The 18,788-nt window shown below is 41.7% G+C and overlaps 2 protein-coding genes across 2 annotated transcripts; one reads left to right on the forward strand and one right to left on the reverse strand.

The window, feature by feature from the left end:
- Positions 1-15: 15 nt before the first annotated feature.
- idh2 (isocitrate dehydrogenase (NADP(+)) 2) lies at positions 16-11,526 on the forward strand. Its single transcript, XM_079682340.1, has 11 exons — positions 16-260; positions 4,573-4,664; positions 5,223-5,388; positions 6,908-7,068; positions 7,209-7,352; positions 8,090-8,226; positions 8,475-8,626; positions 8,782-8,894; positions 9,157-9,254; positions 9,335-9,427; positions 11,145-11,526. Exons 1-11 carry the CDS (start codon positions 146-148, stop codon positions 11,227-11,229), a joined length of 1,356 nt encoding a protein of 451 aa, XP_079538466.1. The 5' UTR covers positions 16-145; the 3' UTR covers positions 11,230-11,526.
- Positions 11,527-11,572: 46 nt separating this feature from the next.
- On the reverse strand, positions 11,573-18,573 carry znf710a (zinc finger protein 710a). The gene is made up of 5 exons (XM_079682338.1): positions 18,441-18,573; positions 14,921-16,477; positions 14,013-14,204; positions 13,752-13,926; positions 11,573-13,347 (listed from the first exon to the last, which is right to left on the reverse strand). Exons 1-5 carry the CDS (start codon positions 18,483-18,485, stop codon positions 13,178-13,180), a joined length of 2,139 nt encoding a protein of 712 aa, XP_079538464.1. The 5' UTR covers positions 18,486-18,573; the 3' UTR covers positions 11,573-13,177.
- Between the last annotated feature and the right edge of the window lie 215 nt (positions 18,574-18,788).

Consider the following 18,788-nt stretch of genomic DNA (forward strand, 5'->3'; position numbering starts at 1 on the left):
CCAGCGTGTCCCGCCGGCAGGGAAAGAAGGGCGGTGCTGCTCCTGCTGCTCGCTATATTGCAGAGAGCCTGGAAGCGTTGTGCCCCTTCTTTTCTCGCAGTTTCTTCGAGTGTCAATCTCAGAAAGTGACTCGGGCCAAACAGACATGGCTGGATATCTGAAAGTCCTCAGCTCTCTTCCGAAGTCCGCCGCAGCTTTCTCCAGAAACCCTGCGGTTCTAGCTCCGGCTGCGAACTGCCAGACTTTGCAACAAAGAAACTGTGAGTTAAGAGAAATCAACAGGGTCACCCTCGGCATATTTGTGTTAACTTTGACCTAAGATGGTGTATTTTATTTCAATGTAGCTGGTCGGCTAATGTCGCTAACAACACCAGACAGCCGAGAACCGAGCTACGGAGCAATGTTAGCAGACGCCAGTACTATAAATAGTCGTAATTTTTATTAATATTTGGGGCAAAGGAGCCTAAACGCTTCCAGGTCGTTTAATGCCAGTTGTTTACATAATCCGGTGGCTGAAAACGACGAGATAATGGCCGAAAACAAGCAGCCGGAAAGAGTTGTCTTCGTGTCATCCTAAAGTTTGAATAACAGTTAGTCAGCCTTTTCACGTTTTAAATGAATGGAACGTTAACGGTAAAAAGTACTACCATCGCTGTCATGGCAACTGTAAGCAGAGTTAAACCATTAAAGTAAAATTTGCAATGCTAAAAACTGGCAACGGATGAATAATAAGATTCTTCCTTGTAGGTGCGGACATTTTATTGCTCTTCTCTCCTCGCGGGTTTTAGTGCAGCCATGTCAAGCAAAAACGAAGTTCCTTCCAAAAAATGATGAGCTGTTCTTCAGCCATCATGTCATTAGTGCAACACTGACTTACAAAAGTTTTGCCAAGGTCAGCTTTGCATACGAGACTCAGCTAAAGAGAGTAATGGCTGCCGAATCTCCGGCTGTCCAACATAATGTTTTCCATCAGGGTTACATCCACAGCATAGTAAACTGATTTATTTTACCACATCTGACCCTTGTATTTATATACAGCAGGACTTTCTAACTCCTTCCAAATGTCACTGTGAGACCCAAACTAGCAACACCAGTGTGTGTTTACTTTACACAGCAACTGGTCAGGTGAAGGGCACTTTGTCTCTGGAGTGTGACTGAATCAAGAGTCATTTGAGCTTTGTAGTGTACCAAGCTGTCAGTGGTGAATGATAGCAGCCCAGTTTGCACAACCAGGATTGTCTCAGGTAGATACAAAGGTGTAGTTCCACTACTTTAAACCCCTACACTCCTACAGATTCCTGCTATAGGGTAACACTTTCTTAGTACCCACTACACACCTGTGGCAGCATTGTCACTGTTTTTATTTAGTGTTTTAATTCAAAAGTCCTCAGCAAATCAGTGTACAAAGGTTTGAAACGAAAACTATTCATTTATTTTTATAGCTGTCACAAGTTGCATTATCTTTAATGGAAGCTGTTTGCTGTAATATCCTGCCCTTTTTAAGTTTTACAATCCTCATAAAAGTGCCCAACATGCCGTTTCCTTTTGGCTGTGAGTTTTACAAAGAGAAAGTATAATGCACTAGTACGTTTTCAATTTTAGTTTGTGAACTCTGTGACCTTGCACATTAACTTCCTATGTTTTTGTCAGTGCAGTTTAACAGTTGATTAACTGACCTTCTCAGAAACGTCTCGTCTGCAGCTCGGTTTTAGTCACTTTGTTTACGTAGTGAATGCCTTTCGTTGGCATAGGATTAAAACTGAAGGGGTTTAAGACTGGCCTCCCTTTGTTTAAAGTTAACCGACATGGACAAAGGTCATTGAGGTCATCTTGTCAAGGCACACATTGTTTTAGATGATAATTGGCCTCCTGCCCCTAGTTTATATGCACTATATTGCACAAGTTATAGTAAAAAAAAGTGTCATTTACCAACCTCACACAATTTGTTTATCAAATTAGTTTTAAATACCGTCTGCTACAGTGTATTTAAATCTTCTTAACACTCGAAAGCTGGCAGTGAATGGTAGCTCAGATTGTATTGTTTACTCAGGCTTTCAACAGATAATTCCTGTTTTTAAAATGGATCAATTTACACTGCAATTAGCCACATTTTTAAACTGTTTGAGTCAAAACCACAATACTTATGCTTCAGAAAAGTACAATAATTGCAATATAGTACTCGAGTCAAATATATTGTAATGTTTCTGAAACTAAGGCATTGCTTTTTAACCAGTATCAAAACTTGAATGGTATCACATCTTTGTCAAGATAATGCCCAGACTGAAAGAAGCTGTTGACTCGTTTTCAAACTTTTGAGTCTGCTCTTGTGTTTATTATATTGTTTAAAACTGAGACAATATGCCAAGCTTAGTATGGAGGTATGATTTCCTGTGCAATTCTACCTTTTTTAATACGTTGCTGTTTTAACGAGGCGGGCTTATAATATCCCGGCTGCATGTGTGAAGGATGTGGCAGGTGGATTCACATGACTTTTATTCACCCTACCCTTCAGCGCCCGGTTTGTGATGAATTCGGAGGTTACATAACCAACTCAGCTCCCTCCTGCGCCCCCCTCCCCCGTCACTGTGATGGTGCAGCCTGTTTCAGCAGATTTAGGTTAGATGAGAGACAATGTGCCAGCCACAGTAGCTGTTAGATTCACCCAGGATGCACTGCAGAAGAGACTGTATTGTGAAAATTACCTCACAACAGGCGCTCGTCGGTCATACCATGCTGGATTTTTTTTACCATGTTCAGCACATGCTTATGACAACTAGGGCAGTCACTAATGATTATTTTCACTGTTGATTAATCTGCCAATCCCTTGCTCAGTTTACTATTAAGTTTATGAAATGGTAAGAAACGGCCCATTAGCTTTGTTAAACTTAACACAAAGTTACTCTCTAAAATTGATTACTTGTCTAGCAAATGGTAGACAATTATTTTGAAGATTATCCAACTTCATGAAGAAAAGAAGCACAACTTTAATTGATAATACAATGGTGGGACATTTGGCATCTTTTCTTGAAAAATGAACAAACCCTTTCATCTCCAATGACGGAATGTTTATACATAATAGTTACTGTCAACAATCAACCAGGGTTGCAAAAAACCTCATTAGTCCCAGATACAACATTTTATTATTTATATCTGTGTCATTACATTATTACATTACATTGCATTGCATTTAGCTGACGCTTTTATCCAAAGCGACTTACAATAAGTACATTCAACCAGGAATATACAACCTTGATGCTCGTGTCATGCTTTTCAATAACTCAATCGTGACATAGAGGTCACAACCGTCTTTGAATGAGGTTATTTTCAGACCTTAATGGACACCATGTATCTGCACTTGGCATGGCTCATCACGTTTGGAGTATGTGAACAGAGCACAAGTCTGTTTTGACAGGTGTTGCCAAGGCTTCATAATCTCAACAAGATCAAAATGTCCCCATAAATCTGCATGGATTTTTTTTACATTCTATTAAATATATTTAGTACAAGGAAATGTTTGTTGCGTAACGATTCTACCAGACTCCTTTTATGTTAACTTGCATTATTTTATTTGGTAGCAGTGGGGGAGCATTAACTTGGCTGGAAAATATGAGAGACACTTGATACTCGGCACCTCCCCCTGAACTTTTGCTATTCACTCAGTGTCCTGCTGACAGGACTCACACACACTGAGCTCAATGAGAGCTGATATGATTAGAGATACTAATCGACGTCAAACCAACTGAAAAGCAAGTTAAGAGCCCATTCTCCCCAATGCCAATGTTGGCTCGAATAAATAAGTAATTAAATATGTGTTTTTTTGACAATAAAAAGTTGAATGTCAGTTGTTTTTATCCTGATATGACCAGTTCAAATGATTTTAATAATATAACGGTAATAAAAGTGAGTTTTCCAAATAAGGATTATACAGTTTATTCAGAAGAAAGCTAATTGGAAACTATTTCAGCAATTCATAATCGGTCACTGTTCTAGCAAACATCTCAAACATTGCTAGTTGTAACTTCTACAATGTTCAAAAAATCTGCAACTTTTTAAAATCTTTAAAAAACGTCATACCTCTGGTTTAGGGACTTGTTGGAACAAAACAAGACATTTCAAGATGTCCTCTTTTGACTGAGATTAAGATTATTCAGTATTTTTTGAGAATGTACCAGCCATATGCTGTTCAGTTTTGCAGGTATGATATCAGTTAAAGCAGTTAAAAAAGCACTTTGGTAATAAAATGAGTACATAGTCAAATTTGAATATTTACTGGTTGACATAAAATAATACCCCCTGCTTAATTGACTCAACAATTATTTGATTAAATGCTATTCTGTAGATACATTGAGAAAGAGATTATAGTTGCAGTGCTATTCCTGAGGCACAAAGACTATTGGGTAAATGCAGAGGAAGCAGAAAACGCTGTTGTCTGTCCTCTGCTGATATCCTCGAAACAGGATCTACCTTTATTTTCAAATCAATGTTTCCCGTTTGTTGCTCGGCAGTCTTTGACCCTTAAATAAATAAATAAGCATTTTGTTGTGAATGAACTGTTCCATTTGTGATTGGCAGATGCCGACAAACGCATCAAGGTGTCCCAGCCGGTGGTGGAGATGGACGGAGATGAGATGACTAGGATCATCTGGGAGTTCATCAAAGAGAAGGTGATGAAGTTGTGGAGAGTCACACACACACACACACACTCACACTCACACTCACACACACACACACACACACACACACACACACACACACACACTGGTGACTCTCAGAAGAGGAAGGTCCCCCGAGCTGTCTGATTCCTATTTTCATATCACAGACTGACACGTGGATGTGAGGGAATGTTATGTGTAAGATTCTGTATGTATGATGATGTGTGTGGGGGGGGGGGGGATTGCAGCTGTTTCATTCAGTCACTCGATTATTGCCTTTGGTGAGAGCAGATGGCGCTTTGGCTCGGGAGAAAACATGGAGAATCATGAGATAAAATCCCTGAATGCGTTTCGAGTTGTGTTGTTCTAACACTGCAAGTGTAATTCATAAATCATATGCAAACACTGAAAATTACACACACACTATTCATACATTTGGAGGCACTACTTCAGTTCAATGTCATTTGATGTAGTCTCTTCAACTGATCTATAAAGTTTTCTAAACAAAACAACATTAAAGATGCTGTAGTTAAATGCAGATGCTAATTCTGTTTTTGTTCCCTCTTTCAGCTCATCCTGACCAATGTTGACGTTGAGCTGAAGTATTATGACCTGGGTCTGCCGTACCGTGATCAGACTGACGACCAGGTCACCATCGACTCTGCCCTGGCCACTTTGAAGTACAATGTGGCTGTTAAATGCGCCACCATCACCCCCGACGAGGCCAGAGTGGAAGGTATGTAAATAGTGTTCATGTAATTCTCCATGTCCACTTGTTGCTGATGGTTGTGGTAGAGGAGCTGTAGATTTTGATCTGATCTGAACATCAGATCTGTAGCATGGTCAGTAGCAGTAGCAGTAGCTACTGACCATGCTACAGCAGTGAGCAGCCTAGGGTGGGAGAGACGGGGCCATGGCTCGTCGTTATCAGGAAATGATCGTATAGGGCGTACACACGGAGCCGTTTCACCCCCCAGAGCGTTCCGGTTGCAGATCTATCCACCTTGGGACCCGTTATCGTTTGCGGGGTCCGTTTCCGCGTTTCCGTTACGGCCTCGTGTGGCCAAACGGGCTAAACGAAAGAGAAACGTTGCGGATACAACCGTTAGCGTTATCGTGTAAACACCGCCTAAGACTCTGCAATCAACCTATTGTAGTAGTCGGAGCAGTCCACTTTCAGAGCAGTTTAGCATTTACTTGTACTATCGACTCACAGCCTTAATTATTTTGCCTGCACTTTGTAAAGTACTTTGTTGAGAGTCCAATTGGGAGATTTTCACTGAGCAAAAAAAAAGTATTTGGTAATTGGAGACAACTCTGATTGATTTGGATAAAGGCTTTGCAGGCCTAGATTGAAAGCAATATCAAAGGTGTAGTCAAGAGGGTCTCTTGTTGCAACACAGGGCTGATCTTAACTGTTTATTAACTTTTAAAATATGAACTAAGGCTTGATGATGGCTAAAAGTCTGGCTTAGTTTAGTTGTTTCTAAAACAGTCTATTATAAGATAAATGTTAAATCTCATTTAACCTTCTATAAACCTTGTTCTGGATTTTGGTTTTACAATATTTGCATAAAAAAACAATCGGGGTACCCAAAGTCCAATTTAGTATTTATTTTTGCAGAGATGTTTTAGTTTAATGTCCATCCTCCTTACCGTTTCCAAACAACAATTTATACAATGAGCATTAGGGTGCTCCTTAAAATTGAAAGTCGGAAAGTCTAAGCTCCAACCCCCAGAATTCATTCTATTCCTTTCCGACTTTCAATTTTAAGGACCACCCTACGTGAGGCTAAACTTCAAGGTTGATGAGGGAGGGGTGAATGTTGTTTGAATTTGAATACAATTCACCCGGAGACTTTTCTTGACTAACGAATTCCGGTGGTTGGAGCTTAAAATAAATAAATTTAAAAAATGTACCTCTCACGAAGGACCACCCTAATGAGCATGCTACATTTTTAATTGGCAATGTTAAAATGAAAGGTTATCAAAACTACTAGAGCCACATTCACACAAATATTAGCTATTTGCAGTTCACTTTCTCACCTTTTATCATCATACATATCATGAATGTAGGTTGAGAGAGTGAACTGAAAAGCCAAGGACATGTATCGAACCAGTGTCACCGTTCTATAGTTTCCTTAGATGGAAAATATCCAGCCCAATACATTTAAAGCATGCAATTGTTAGGAAAACTCTCATATCACCAACACTATCTCAAATATCCTTTACATCCTCTGGGTTTTTGTATTTAGAGTTCAGCCTGAAGAAGATGTGGAAGAGCCCTAACGGTACCATCAGGAACATCCTGGGCGGCACCGTCTTCCGTGAGCCAATCATCTGCAAGAACATTCCCAGGCTGGTTCCCGGCTGGACGCAGCCCATCATCATTGGCAGACACGCCTTCGGTGATCAGGTGAGTCTCCTCTTAATGCTGAAATGACTGTAGCATTTTGGTTTACAGTCATAGATCTCTCGCCTCTTGTGCCCAAAATAACAACAAACCGGGCATTTTCAGGATTGATCAAACATTTGTGTACTTTGTTTCTTCTACAGTACAGAGCAACTGACTTTGTTGTGGACAAACCCGGAAAATTCAAGATGATCTTCACCCCCTCTGATGGGAGTACAGGCAAGGAGTGGGAGGTTTATGACTTCCCCGCTGGTGGCTGTGGAATGGGCATGTACAACACTGATGAGGTGAGTGTGCGCTTCTGATAAGGCTGACGTCAACAAAGTCCTTTAACAACAGAAAAACAGGCAGCAACTACGCCTGTCTTTATCTCCCAATGGTTTTTGTCTGCCCCATTGCCCCATTTTGTTTTAGAGAGCTCTATGATACAGAGAAACCTTTCCAATCTCTTTAATGGGAATTGTTTACAATAAGAAATGACTTAGCTTAACGTCTTTCAAATTCTACAACACAACATTTTAATTGGTCCTATTCAGAAATCTTGATAGAAAATGTTCTCCTAAATCTATAAATAAAAGATAAGAAACAGTCTTTGATACGATGCTTGTCAGAATACAAATGTTGGTTTGCAACAGAGATCTTTTTGTAGCAGGGGAAAGCTTATAGTGTGTACGACCCGTTCTATTGAATTTGTTGAAATATATTTTCCCTGACACAAATACAGAATACAAATTGTTATCCTTACTTCATCTCCAAAATGTGTAACTCTTCATGCTTAAAGGAAACTGCTGTTCAAATCTGCCTAAGGCCTGTAGTAGAATTGTCTTGGCAGTAGCGACTCTCTGTTCAACCGGCTTTGCTTCTGTTTTGTTTGCATTCAGCAGCACAGGTCTGTTTGATTTAACAACATGAGAGGTCATAGTAGATGACTTTGAACTTGTCAAGGTGAAGGTTGTTAACCTCTGTACTGCTGATAAAATGCTTCAGTAGTCATGAGCTGTTTTGTATTTCTTTCCCCCGACAGTCTATCACTGGCTTTGCCCACAGCTGCTTCCAGTACGCCATCGGCAAGAAGTGGCCCCTGTACATGAGCACAAAGAACACCATTCTCAAAGCCTATGACGGCAGATTTAAAGACATCTTCGAGGAGATCTACGTAAAGTAAGTGCCTTCTGTTCTTTATTCACCGGTATACATCTGTAAGAGATTTTGTTAAACTACCCTTTTGCATTTCATTGCTAATTAGAAAGCAGTCAACATTTCTGAACTAAGAAAATGTACTTTTTATGGTTTACAAAATGATTGCAAGTTTAGGAAAGGATCGAGATTATGTATTTAAAAAAAAGCTAAATCATGTAAAGTACGATAATAAGCCAGTTAGTGTGATATGTTGTATTTGCTTCCTGCAGGCACTACAAGCCAGACTTCGAGAAGCTGAAGATCTGGTATGAGCACAGGCTCATTGATGATATGGTCGCCCAAGTGCTGAAGTCTTCTGGAGCCTTCGTGTGGGCCTGCAAGAACTACGACGGAGACGTTCAGTCCGATATCATCGCACAGGGTGAGATATTTGGAAAGCAACAGCACTACTCTCTGGGGAATTCCTGGGAACTTGTTGTAATAAAATACTGAATCAGCACTTGGCAGTTTTCTCTTAAGAATATGTGGGTTGCATTAAATAAGCGTTTGTGTAATTTTGCTTTCTTTTTGTCATAGGTTATGGCTCTCTGGGATTGATGACCTCAGTCCTTGTGTGCCCTGACGGAAAGACAGTCGAGGCTGAGGCCGCCCACGGCACTGTGACCAGGCACTACCGCGAGCACCAGAAGGTAACCAGCCATCATTATCAACGGCGCCATCTATCTATATATACAAAACATACGAATTTGAAATGGAAAATGTGGGAAGCCAAATCAAGGTCCTGCAAACAGACTCTGTAATCTGTGGGGTTATACTGCCACCATGTGGTGAAAATTGTGAATGGGATTTAGATGCCCATAGTAAATAAATAAATTCATGAGAATTAAAAACAACATCCTAGTACTGTGTAGTATCCAAAAACTATAACATTATCGTCAACTTCACTTCCAGGGAAATCCCACCAGCACCAATCCCATTGCCAGCATCTTTGCCTGGACCAGAGGCCTGGAGCACCGCGGCAAGCTGGATAACAACCCCGACCTGATCAAGTAAGAGATGTTGTTGTTTTTGAATGAATCATACATACCCTGGGCGGAAACATCTTCTAAATGTCTTTATTTTTCTGCAGGTTCGTCCAGACCCTGGAGAAGGTTTGTGTCGATACTGTTGAGAGTGGCGTAATGACCAAGGACCTCGCAGGCTGCATCCACGGCCTGCCCAAGTAAGTCCATGTTGTGTGTCGATGCTCAGAGCTACATCCACAACTACATCTTAGAACACTTATACTTACAGGAAATGAAGATATGCACTTGTCCTGACTCAAACCAACCCATACTGTGTTTAAATGGTGTCATCGGTGATTCAAATATTTTTTCTCTGAACTAAAACAAACCAAAATGTCCTGGAGGTACCTTTATGGTTGCATCAGCATGTTTTTCCAGGCGAGGCTTCTGAAGGTGTGAGGAAGGGTTCGGCCCCAGAGAGCACTAAAAATAAGGAACGGTACTATCTGTGGGACTTCACCCCTAAGATATGTAGAACAAAAGGTGCAACTATTATTATCCCTTATGGCTATGGACGTTTCTCTGTCTTTAGGATGGGGTAAGGTTGGTACATTCAAGTGTTTTATGTAATACATGAGGGGGAAATAAGATGCATAGCTGAGCTAATTAGTTGATTGATAAGAAAGTATCTGCAAATATCTTGATTTATCAGAATCAGAAATTCTTTATTCCTCCCACAGCCGGAACATGTTTATTGGTACTATTAAGTCAGTGCAAATAAGACAAACTAAAATTGATGAATGAGTATATTATTAAACTATGAGCTACATTTGAGTAAGACAATGACTTTGAAAATTGTAATGGCCATTTTCATAGTTTTTCTGACATTTGATGCACCAAAAAATACAAGAAAATGGTCTGCAGTTGAATCAATCATACTAAACGTCATTAGTTGGGGACCTATTTTGAATTATGTACCCATTAAGTTCTTGGGGAATATTTTGTTTTGGGACATTAAGCCTTTAATGGCATCCAAAAATGAATATTTGAGGATTTATTTCTCATATCTTTGACTGCAACTATTCCCTTTTTTATTAAACCACCTCCATCTGAAAGATTGACACATGAACTGCAAGCATGTGTTAAGTCAGGAACTTAAAACCTCACCCCAAACACGCCCTCAGTTTGTGTTTATATGTAAGATTTGTAGCCAGTATTATTTTTTGTACAGAATTTGTTAATTTTAATTTAGCAGGGTATCTTATCTTAAAACTCCAAACTATTTAAGTGAGGTTGAGAGATTTAGGCCGTTGTTTCAGTCGAGATGAAAATGTGCATCCAGTACATTTTAGAGGATTCATAACATTGTGAAATATTAATTAAGGGTGCGTTTTTGCTCATTCCTAATGATTGATGAAGAACAGGCTACACGTGTATTGCATTATTTTCCATCTAGATCCAAGTAGGGATGAAAGATTTACTAGCGTTAATTATTTGATTGAACCCTTACTTAAGGGTTTCATAGCCTTGGTGGAGGTAGGTGCCGTGTTGTTCACTAACTTATTTCTGCACACGGTCGGCAGTTGTACTACATACATTACTTTCATGCACTTTTCATCCATGAGACATTATTATATATTGATATTTTTGACAATAAAGACAATATTCCATGTAAAAATAAAGAACATCAGTTATTTATTTATTACAGTAGTTATGTAGTACCAAGCAAACTCTGCCTTAAGTTGCTAATGTCCTGCATCGTGCCTATTGTAATGCTTAAATTATTATAATAATGATGATGCTGTTATTAACCAAAACAATAGTATTAATAATAATAAAGGTTATGTATTTTTTTTTGCTACAGTATTGTCTTTTTTTTCCTAAAGTATGTTACAGATTTTCTGATGTGCTCTTTGTCTTGTCTTGCCTTTTCAGTGTCAAGCTGAACAAGCACTACGTCAATACCACAGACTTCCTCGACGCCATCAGGTCAAATCTGGATAAAGCCCTCGGCAAGTAAAAAGGACTTGGTAGAATATAGCTAGTTCGGAGATGGCAATGTCACTCATCGGTTTTGTACCTCATTTTGAACTTAAAGGTCAAAAAATACACTCGCATTTTGTTCTGAAGTACTGTCTATAGTGTTGTTCGAGCAATAGTGCTGTGCTTTCATCTGATGCTGCCTAACTATGTCCAACTATTTGCAAGGTTTTATTTTTGTTACGTGAAGTACTGTATTCAATATTGTGTAATGCCTTGTGCAGGACTGAAGACCTGATCAAACATATTCGCCAATAAAAACCAGTGTTTGACCCAATATTGGTATTTGTTTTTGTTGTCTGCAAGCAAATAAATGTCAGCAATTTTAAAGGTAAATAAATTTATTATTTTACAGTATTGTCTGGTACACAACATTGTACATACATTTCTATCAACATTATCTCCACACTAATGTCTATTACAGAAAGCCATTTAAGCTGAATATCTTCCCCTTTTTATATCATCACTAAAAATGTGATGGAATGAACACCGAAGCGGAAAAACTCACAAAATTGAGCATTTTTATTTTAAATGCGCTATATCAACATCGCAAATGGATACCTTGTTTTTGCAGTTTGAAAAGCTAAGCACTGGGAAACTGAATATATTGAGCATTTCCCAAATCATTTTCCACAAGGTCCGCGGCCCTGTCACATGTTGGGAGGTTGTCGTTCATCACTTGAGACCAGTGTACAGCATGATGGATGGCATGCTCTTGCAGACACACTGGGGCACTTAATATTTGTGTCTTGAGTTTTTTTTTTTTGGGACATGTCTTGTTGAGATTCATCCATAAAGAAAAACAGAACTGCAATTTGAAGGCAGGGTTTGCATTGCCTTTGAGAAAATGCTGCAGTCTTGTCTCCTGAATGCCTGAATGGGGGGGGGGAAATGGTGAGGTCTGTTGAAAAAGAGGCTGTACCACAGTCTGTTCTCTGTGGTAATCTTTTGCGGAGATCTACAGATGGGCGGGTGGGGGACGGAGGGTCTGAATGTAATTTCATGAGGTCTACGATTGGACCCCAAGAAATCCAATGTCCCTGCTCAACACAACAGCAAGGAAAACAGACCTGGTCTCCGCAGCTGCAACATTTGATGTGATTCTTTGGTAAAGGGGTTCTACCGTTGAAAAAGGTATTTAGATTTTGTTTTCATTAGCGTCTTAAAACATTCCACAGAAACATTTACATTCATAGACTAGAGATCAATACAGGTTGATGGTTGTTAATGCAGAAACCTAGAAAGTCGACACATTGGTCCTTAGTGCAACGCACTGATCACAGTACCAGCCAACGTACAAGAGGACTGATACGTTCTGTACAATAATATACAATAAAACACAAATTGCAATTCCAATTGAATCGTCTCATTCTGCAGGCTTCATTTAATGTATCACAGTATGAATCAAAGTGAATCATTAACCTCTGCAACTTGATAAGCTTTGGCAAGCGAAATGAATTGTTCCCTTCTTTAACCCTTCATATTAGTTTACCCCAGCAGACTGAGATACACCGGGATTGTCTGAATGAGTTAGTGCAGTAAAACATCACCAGGCTTTCAGCTAAACATGTGCTTTTTCTATTTGGCTCAGATGATGTTCCTGATTTTAAGCAGCTGACAACATCTATGTTTTTTATTCATTTTTGTATCTAAATGCTCCTGTTTAAGACAGTCCACTTTGCTCGAATATAATATAGTCATTCAGTAGATTTGCTGTGTTTTTAGAGATGAAAAAGATGTTATAAGGTAAAAAGTATACATTTCCAAATGTAGCATTACAAATGATTCCAGTGCATACGAATGTGCAGTTTGCTGGGTTTCCTCACATCTTTGAAGAACAACCCGAGCACTTTGTCTTTAAAAGCAAAATAACCAATCCTGTTTTCTTGAGTTCACAATGATATTTAATTTGGGGTCGTTTCAATGATTCATGCGGAGCTGAAACGCCCTGCGCCCTTCCCATAGGTGCTGTAATACTCAATTTGAGATAGTTTGGCAATGTCTGGTGTGTTGTTGTTGTTAGCTCTGTTTTCTCGCTCGCTGAATTCAAAGCTCTCCTCTTCGTAGTCCTCCTGGCTTTCTACTTCTTGTGGGGGCTCTGATGAAGGAAGCAAATACACATATAATCCAACACTGTCCTCAGTAACACACACATTCAGGTCCTCCTAAAGACACATGGTCTCATTGAGGACAGCTGCCTCAGTATCAGTCTCTACTGATAGAGACAGGCATGTCTAATCCAGGCACTGCTATATTTACTAAACACACAGGGAGGAAGTGACAGAGAAACATCAAAACACTTGGCCACTAGATTTCAGTACATGCTGAGTCAAAGTGCATTAGGGGCAGACTGAGTGACAATAATGCGACATGAAGCCCACAGAGCAGTCCCACTTGGACATTTGCCACACATAACCCATCAACAAATTCAAATGTCATAGAGGAGTTTCATTCATTTCAAAGCAGAGGGTGTAATTAAGGATAATCAATGGAGATACTCACCATGGCTGTCTATTGAGGTGTCCATGACGCCGTGTTTGACCTTCATGTGTCGGCTGAGGTTGCCCTTCAGGTTGAACTTGCTGCTGCAGTAAGGGCACTTGAAGGGCTTGCTGCCAGCGTGGAGGTGCATGTGGCCGAGGAGGTTGTACATTCTGTTGAAAGACTTTCCGCACACCTGAGAAACAACAGCGAAAATAGTCAGTATCCGTCCACGATCGAACACAGTTCTTTCTTAAAGTAAAACTCTTCTACTTCACTCACCTTGCATTTAAAAGGCTTGACTGGCAGGTGGACGATCATGTGCGTTTTTAGGGTCTGCTTCTGGACAAATGTCTTGAAGCACACGTGACACTGGAAGGGCCGGACACTGGCATGGATCAACATGTGTCTCTTTAGGTTGGCAGACAGCGTGAACTCTCGAGCACAGACTTCACACTTGAATTCTTTCATACCCTGTGGGAACAAACAGTGTTTGTGCTTTTTTAATTAATTTAGCTAAATATATTGTGCAAAGGAAAATACAGAATGAGTCATAGGGAAAAAACACAAGGAGCATTTGCATTCTGGCTTTTGTTCCAACACATGTAAATCACATTAGCCCCACCAAGTGTTGAAAGACGGAGTGGAAATAGTCAAATAAATGGAAAGAATAAACTTTTTCCCCAACATGTATTATTTAACTTACATTTTAATATTGAACAAAAGCAAATGCCATGGAAATGTATTTGTTGTTCCCCCTATAGAATAAAACAGATTGTGTAATGAAATGGAGAGAAAAACCAGGGTGATTCATCAGACACAAGGGGAAGTAGCTCTGCAAACTACACACAACACAAAACACATGCAAGTCGGGGGTTGAGCCAAACAAAAAAACTAAGGCCTTTGAAGGCTATGTTTACAAAGCAACTGGTTTTAGAGGAAAGGCTGTGGCGCAAGTGTGCAATTTACCCTCCCATTTTCCTATGAGGATTCATACAGAGGGCTGTGATTGAGTTAAGCTTAAGTACTTGCCTTAACACCACATAGATGTTTATGTCTTTAAAATGACAATTTCTATTTTGAATATAGGTTAAGTATGTGCAGTGGCATGTGGCTAGGCATTCTGATTTGTTTTAACACATACCCTGGTTGACAAAGTCACCTCATTTTCAGTTCAGTGCTGCCATTACCTTGTGAGTGAGAGCGTGTTGTCGGAGATGGTGGATTTGGACAAACTCCATGCCGCACTCAGGACAAACGTAGGGTCGAACGTTCTGGTGCTTCATCAAGTGGTTCTGCAGCTGGCTGCGGTAAGCGAAGGACTTGTTGCACTCAGTGCACTGGTACGTGGTGGGGCCCTGGTGACTGGCAAGGTGGCGCTTCAGGTGCGCGTAGGTGGGAAACTCGAGGCCACACTGGGTGCAGACATGGCACTGACCGTTCTCGTGTTTGTTCTCGTGGGTCCTCAGCTCGCTGGGGTAAGCGAAACCTCGGCCACAGAAGCGGCAGCTGTACGGCTTTACGTCCGAGTGCTGCAGCATGTGTCTCTTCAGGTGGCTTGTCTGTGTGAAGGCCTTCTCACAAACGGTGCACTTGTGAGGTCTGGTCCCCTGGTGGGTGAGCAGGTGAGTCTGAAGATGGCTCGGTTGTTTAAAGAGCTTTCCACAGTGTACACATTCATGGGGCTTTATTCCATTATGGCCAAGAATATGAGTGACTAGGTTATATTTGGATGTGTATGACTTCTCACACATCCGGCACTTCCAACGTTTCAGACCCTCTCCCACATCTACGCAGTAAGACTCATCGATTTGCACGTTGATGTCCAGTCTGTCAATCTGCATTCGCCTGGCGAGTCCCTCTGGGTCGGACCACAGCATGGCCTGGCCGTTGTCCTCATACTCTCCTGGCAGGGCCATGTCCGAGGACTCGTATGCCACCTCACTGGACTCATAATAGCGGCCCTCTACAGGACTGCCAGTGTCACCACTAGTCTTGAGGTTAAGTGCCTCTTCTTCCTCTTCCTCCACCACCAACTTCTCTTCCTTCTTCTCGCTTTCTCGACCAGTGTTTTCTTCTTCTTCCTGTTCTGGCTGTTCTTCTGTTCGTGGCCTGGGTGTATCTCTTACACATGTTCGACAGTCTCCGCAGGCATGCTCCTGTTTTAAAGAAGCTTGTTGGGTGACTGGTTCCTCAGAATTGCCAGGACTTCGCCTGCTGTTCATGTGAATGCAGGAAGGAGGGGTGTCAGAGTCAAGCCGTTCACCTTTAACCTGAGCCTGTGGACTTGCTACTTTGTGTGGGTGACCCTCCTCACTCCTCGGCCTCTTGGTCCTCCCACGGGGCCCAGGCCTTCTTCTCTCGCTGCAGTGCGGCTGGGGCTCCGGCTCCCCAGCAGGCTCAGCCAGGTAGTCCCCGTTGGCCCCTATTAGCTGATCTGCGTACTCATACTCCATTGCCTCAGGTTGAGGAGGGGGACACTCTCTGGACTCCCCCGTGTAAAAGCCATTAGGAGCAATGGTGGCCCCAAAGATTTCATTCTGGGAGATGAGTCCCAGAACGGCAGCCTGAGCCAGAGATAACACCACCACAGGCTCCGTCTGTGTGCCCACATCCATGTTGTGGCCCTCAGTCATCTTGGGGTAGGTCCCCTCAGTCATCTTGGGATAGGTCCCCTCAGTCATCTTGGCATAGGTCCCCTCAGTCATCTTGGGGTAGGTCCGCACCAAGCGGCTACTCTCCTCCTCCTAGAAGAAAACACATGAACACACATCTTTTAAAATGATCTTGGAGAAATAATGTTACAGCATTTTTTTTTGTTATTCAGTTGCTACAAACCCTGCCTTACACAATGTTTCCTCATATAACCTCATTTCCCCGATGTAGCTTCATGATATTGGTAAGCTTCCTATTAATACCAACAAAGATTTTTATGTTTGAGAATTTTGGAATTATTACCCTATGATTCAATGTTTAAAAATCCAGACTTACAGCAGAAGCTTTAAAATCTTCCTCTCCTAAGACTCAAAAATAGTATAAAGGTAATGTTTCTTCAGCCGCATTCGCTCCATGCCTTGTTTCTTTGCTCTAAATCCACTGAACATTTGATTGAGGAGATAAGGCAGATCTGTGTTAGCACCCTGCTTCCTTCCTTGACAGGCTTTAGAATAATAAGAACACAACAAGGGATGCAGGTCCAGCCAGGAAGTCGACTTCCGTGGACTGTCCTCAGCACTTCCTCTGGGGTCCCGGGGCAGCCGGGCTGACCCAAGTCAGCTCATCGCTGGTGCTATATGTCCCATTCATGAGGAGCAAAGTGGCTCAGCTTCACACTCACCGTAGCCGACTTCACATGCCCGCCACACCGGGCTTCCTTAACAAGATGATATATGCTACCAGGCTATCTCATATCCATAACAGACATTCGATTGAGCTTCGAGCTCACTCTATATTCCAGACCGATGCATAAGACTCGCTAACATAATTGTATGGTTGGGAAGTGTTTCGGACCCAAATGCACATGTTTACACCACCGCCTTTAAAAGCGGAACAGTGAAACTAAGAGGAAGACATTTTTATACAACATGTCTGTCTGTTTGTGATAAAGGAGAAGCAAATATTGTAGTCCACTTGTTTCAGGTTATTTCTTAGCATGGATCTGAGCTATAGGAAATATATAAAGAGAACCTCTCTGACCCCTACTTTCTGTCAGACTACACTCTGATCTTCACTCTTTGCAATAGGCACCAGCAATAACTGCTTCCTTTTTCTGACACAATACTGAGAGAAAGAGTGGATAGAGAAAAGAGAAAAAGAAGAGATAGAGCAGGAATAAAGGTGTGAGTGTGTGTCTGTGTTGGGAGAGGAGAGTAGACCTGGATGCCCTGATAACCACGTCATTTATAATTACTGCTTTTAAAGTAGTCAGACAGAGACAGACTGTGTGTTTGTGAGAAAGAAAAGGAAAGAGACTGGGTGTGTATTTGAAAGCATGTGTGTGTGAGAGAGAAAAGAGAGGGAGGGAGGGAGGTATGGAGAGAAGGAGAAAGAGCTGTGGGCGGGGGAGGAGTGGAGGGAGGGAGACAGAGAGAGAAATGAGATGGAGGGGCTGAAAGATAAAGAAAGAGGGGAGGAGAGGGAGGGGAGGGGAGGGGAAGGAGAGATTGAGTGAGCATGTGAGAGGAGGGAAGAGAGAAAGGAAAAGGAGAGGGAGGGGGTGTGCCGGGGGGGGTGGTGGAGGGGGGGCAGAGAAAGACAGAAAGACAGAGTGACTGAGTGAGTGAGAGAGAAAGAGGGGAAGGAGGGAGGGAGGGAAGGAGAGGAAGCCGGAGATAGAAGAAAAAGCACAGCAAAATGAAAGGCTGACAAAATGAAAGAAAAAGAGACAAATGACAAGGAGAAAGAGAAGGTAGTAATTGCAAGAGTCTGTACTTTCACATTTAAAGTTGCATCTGAGAGACACCTAAGGACAAACAATTAGATCAGCGGCAGAAGACATGCGGCAGAAATAAGAAACACAACTCTTATCTCTTTTTGAAAAGATGTTCCCACTGCAGCACCACTTATATGAATGTGAAAAGTAATCTCACTTCCCGTCACACTCGCAACCAGACAAATGTGTGTAAATACCTAACTAACTAAACTGCCAACAAGTAGCCACCAACCCCTCCAGACCCTCAGCAGCAACACATCTTTAGGTTACAAACTCACCACATTGTTCCTGGAGTGATGTTTGAGGTGTTTCAGGGATCTCATCCTTCAGGAGAAATGAGTGGAGTAAAAAAATCCTCCTCCTATTTATATCTGTGAGAGAGTGGGGCGGTCCCACGGCTCATCCTCCTCCTACTGTTGCTGTTATCAGAACTGACTATGCCTGCCCCCCCCCCCTCCTCCCTCCACCAGCCCTCCACCCCGCCATATACACACACACAGCATCACCCCATTTCTTTCTCTTCCTCCCACCCTCTCCTTCCCATCTCACTTCTCTTTCTCTCCTCTTTTCTCTTACAAACACACACACACACACACACACACACACACACACACACACACACACAC

The sequence above is a fragment of the Notothenia rossii genome, assembly GCF_949606895.1.
Source record: "Notothenia rossii genome assembly, chromosome: 5".
Lineage (NCBI taxonomy): Eukaryota > Metazoa > Chordata > Actinopteri > Perciformes > Nototheniidae > Notothenia > Notothenia rossii.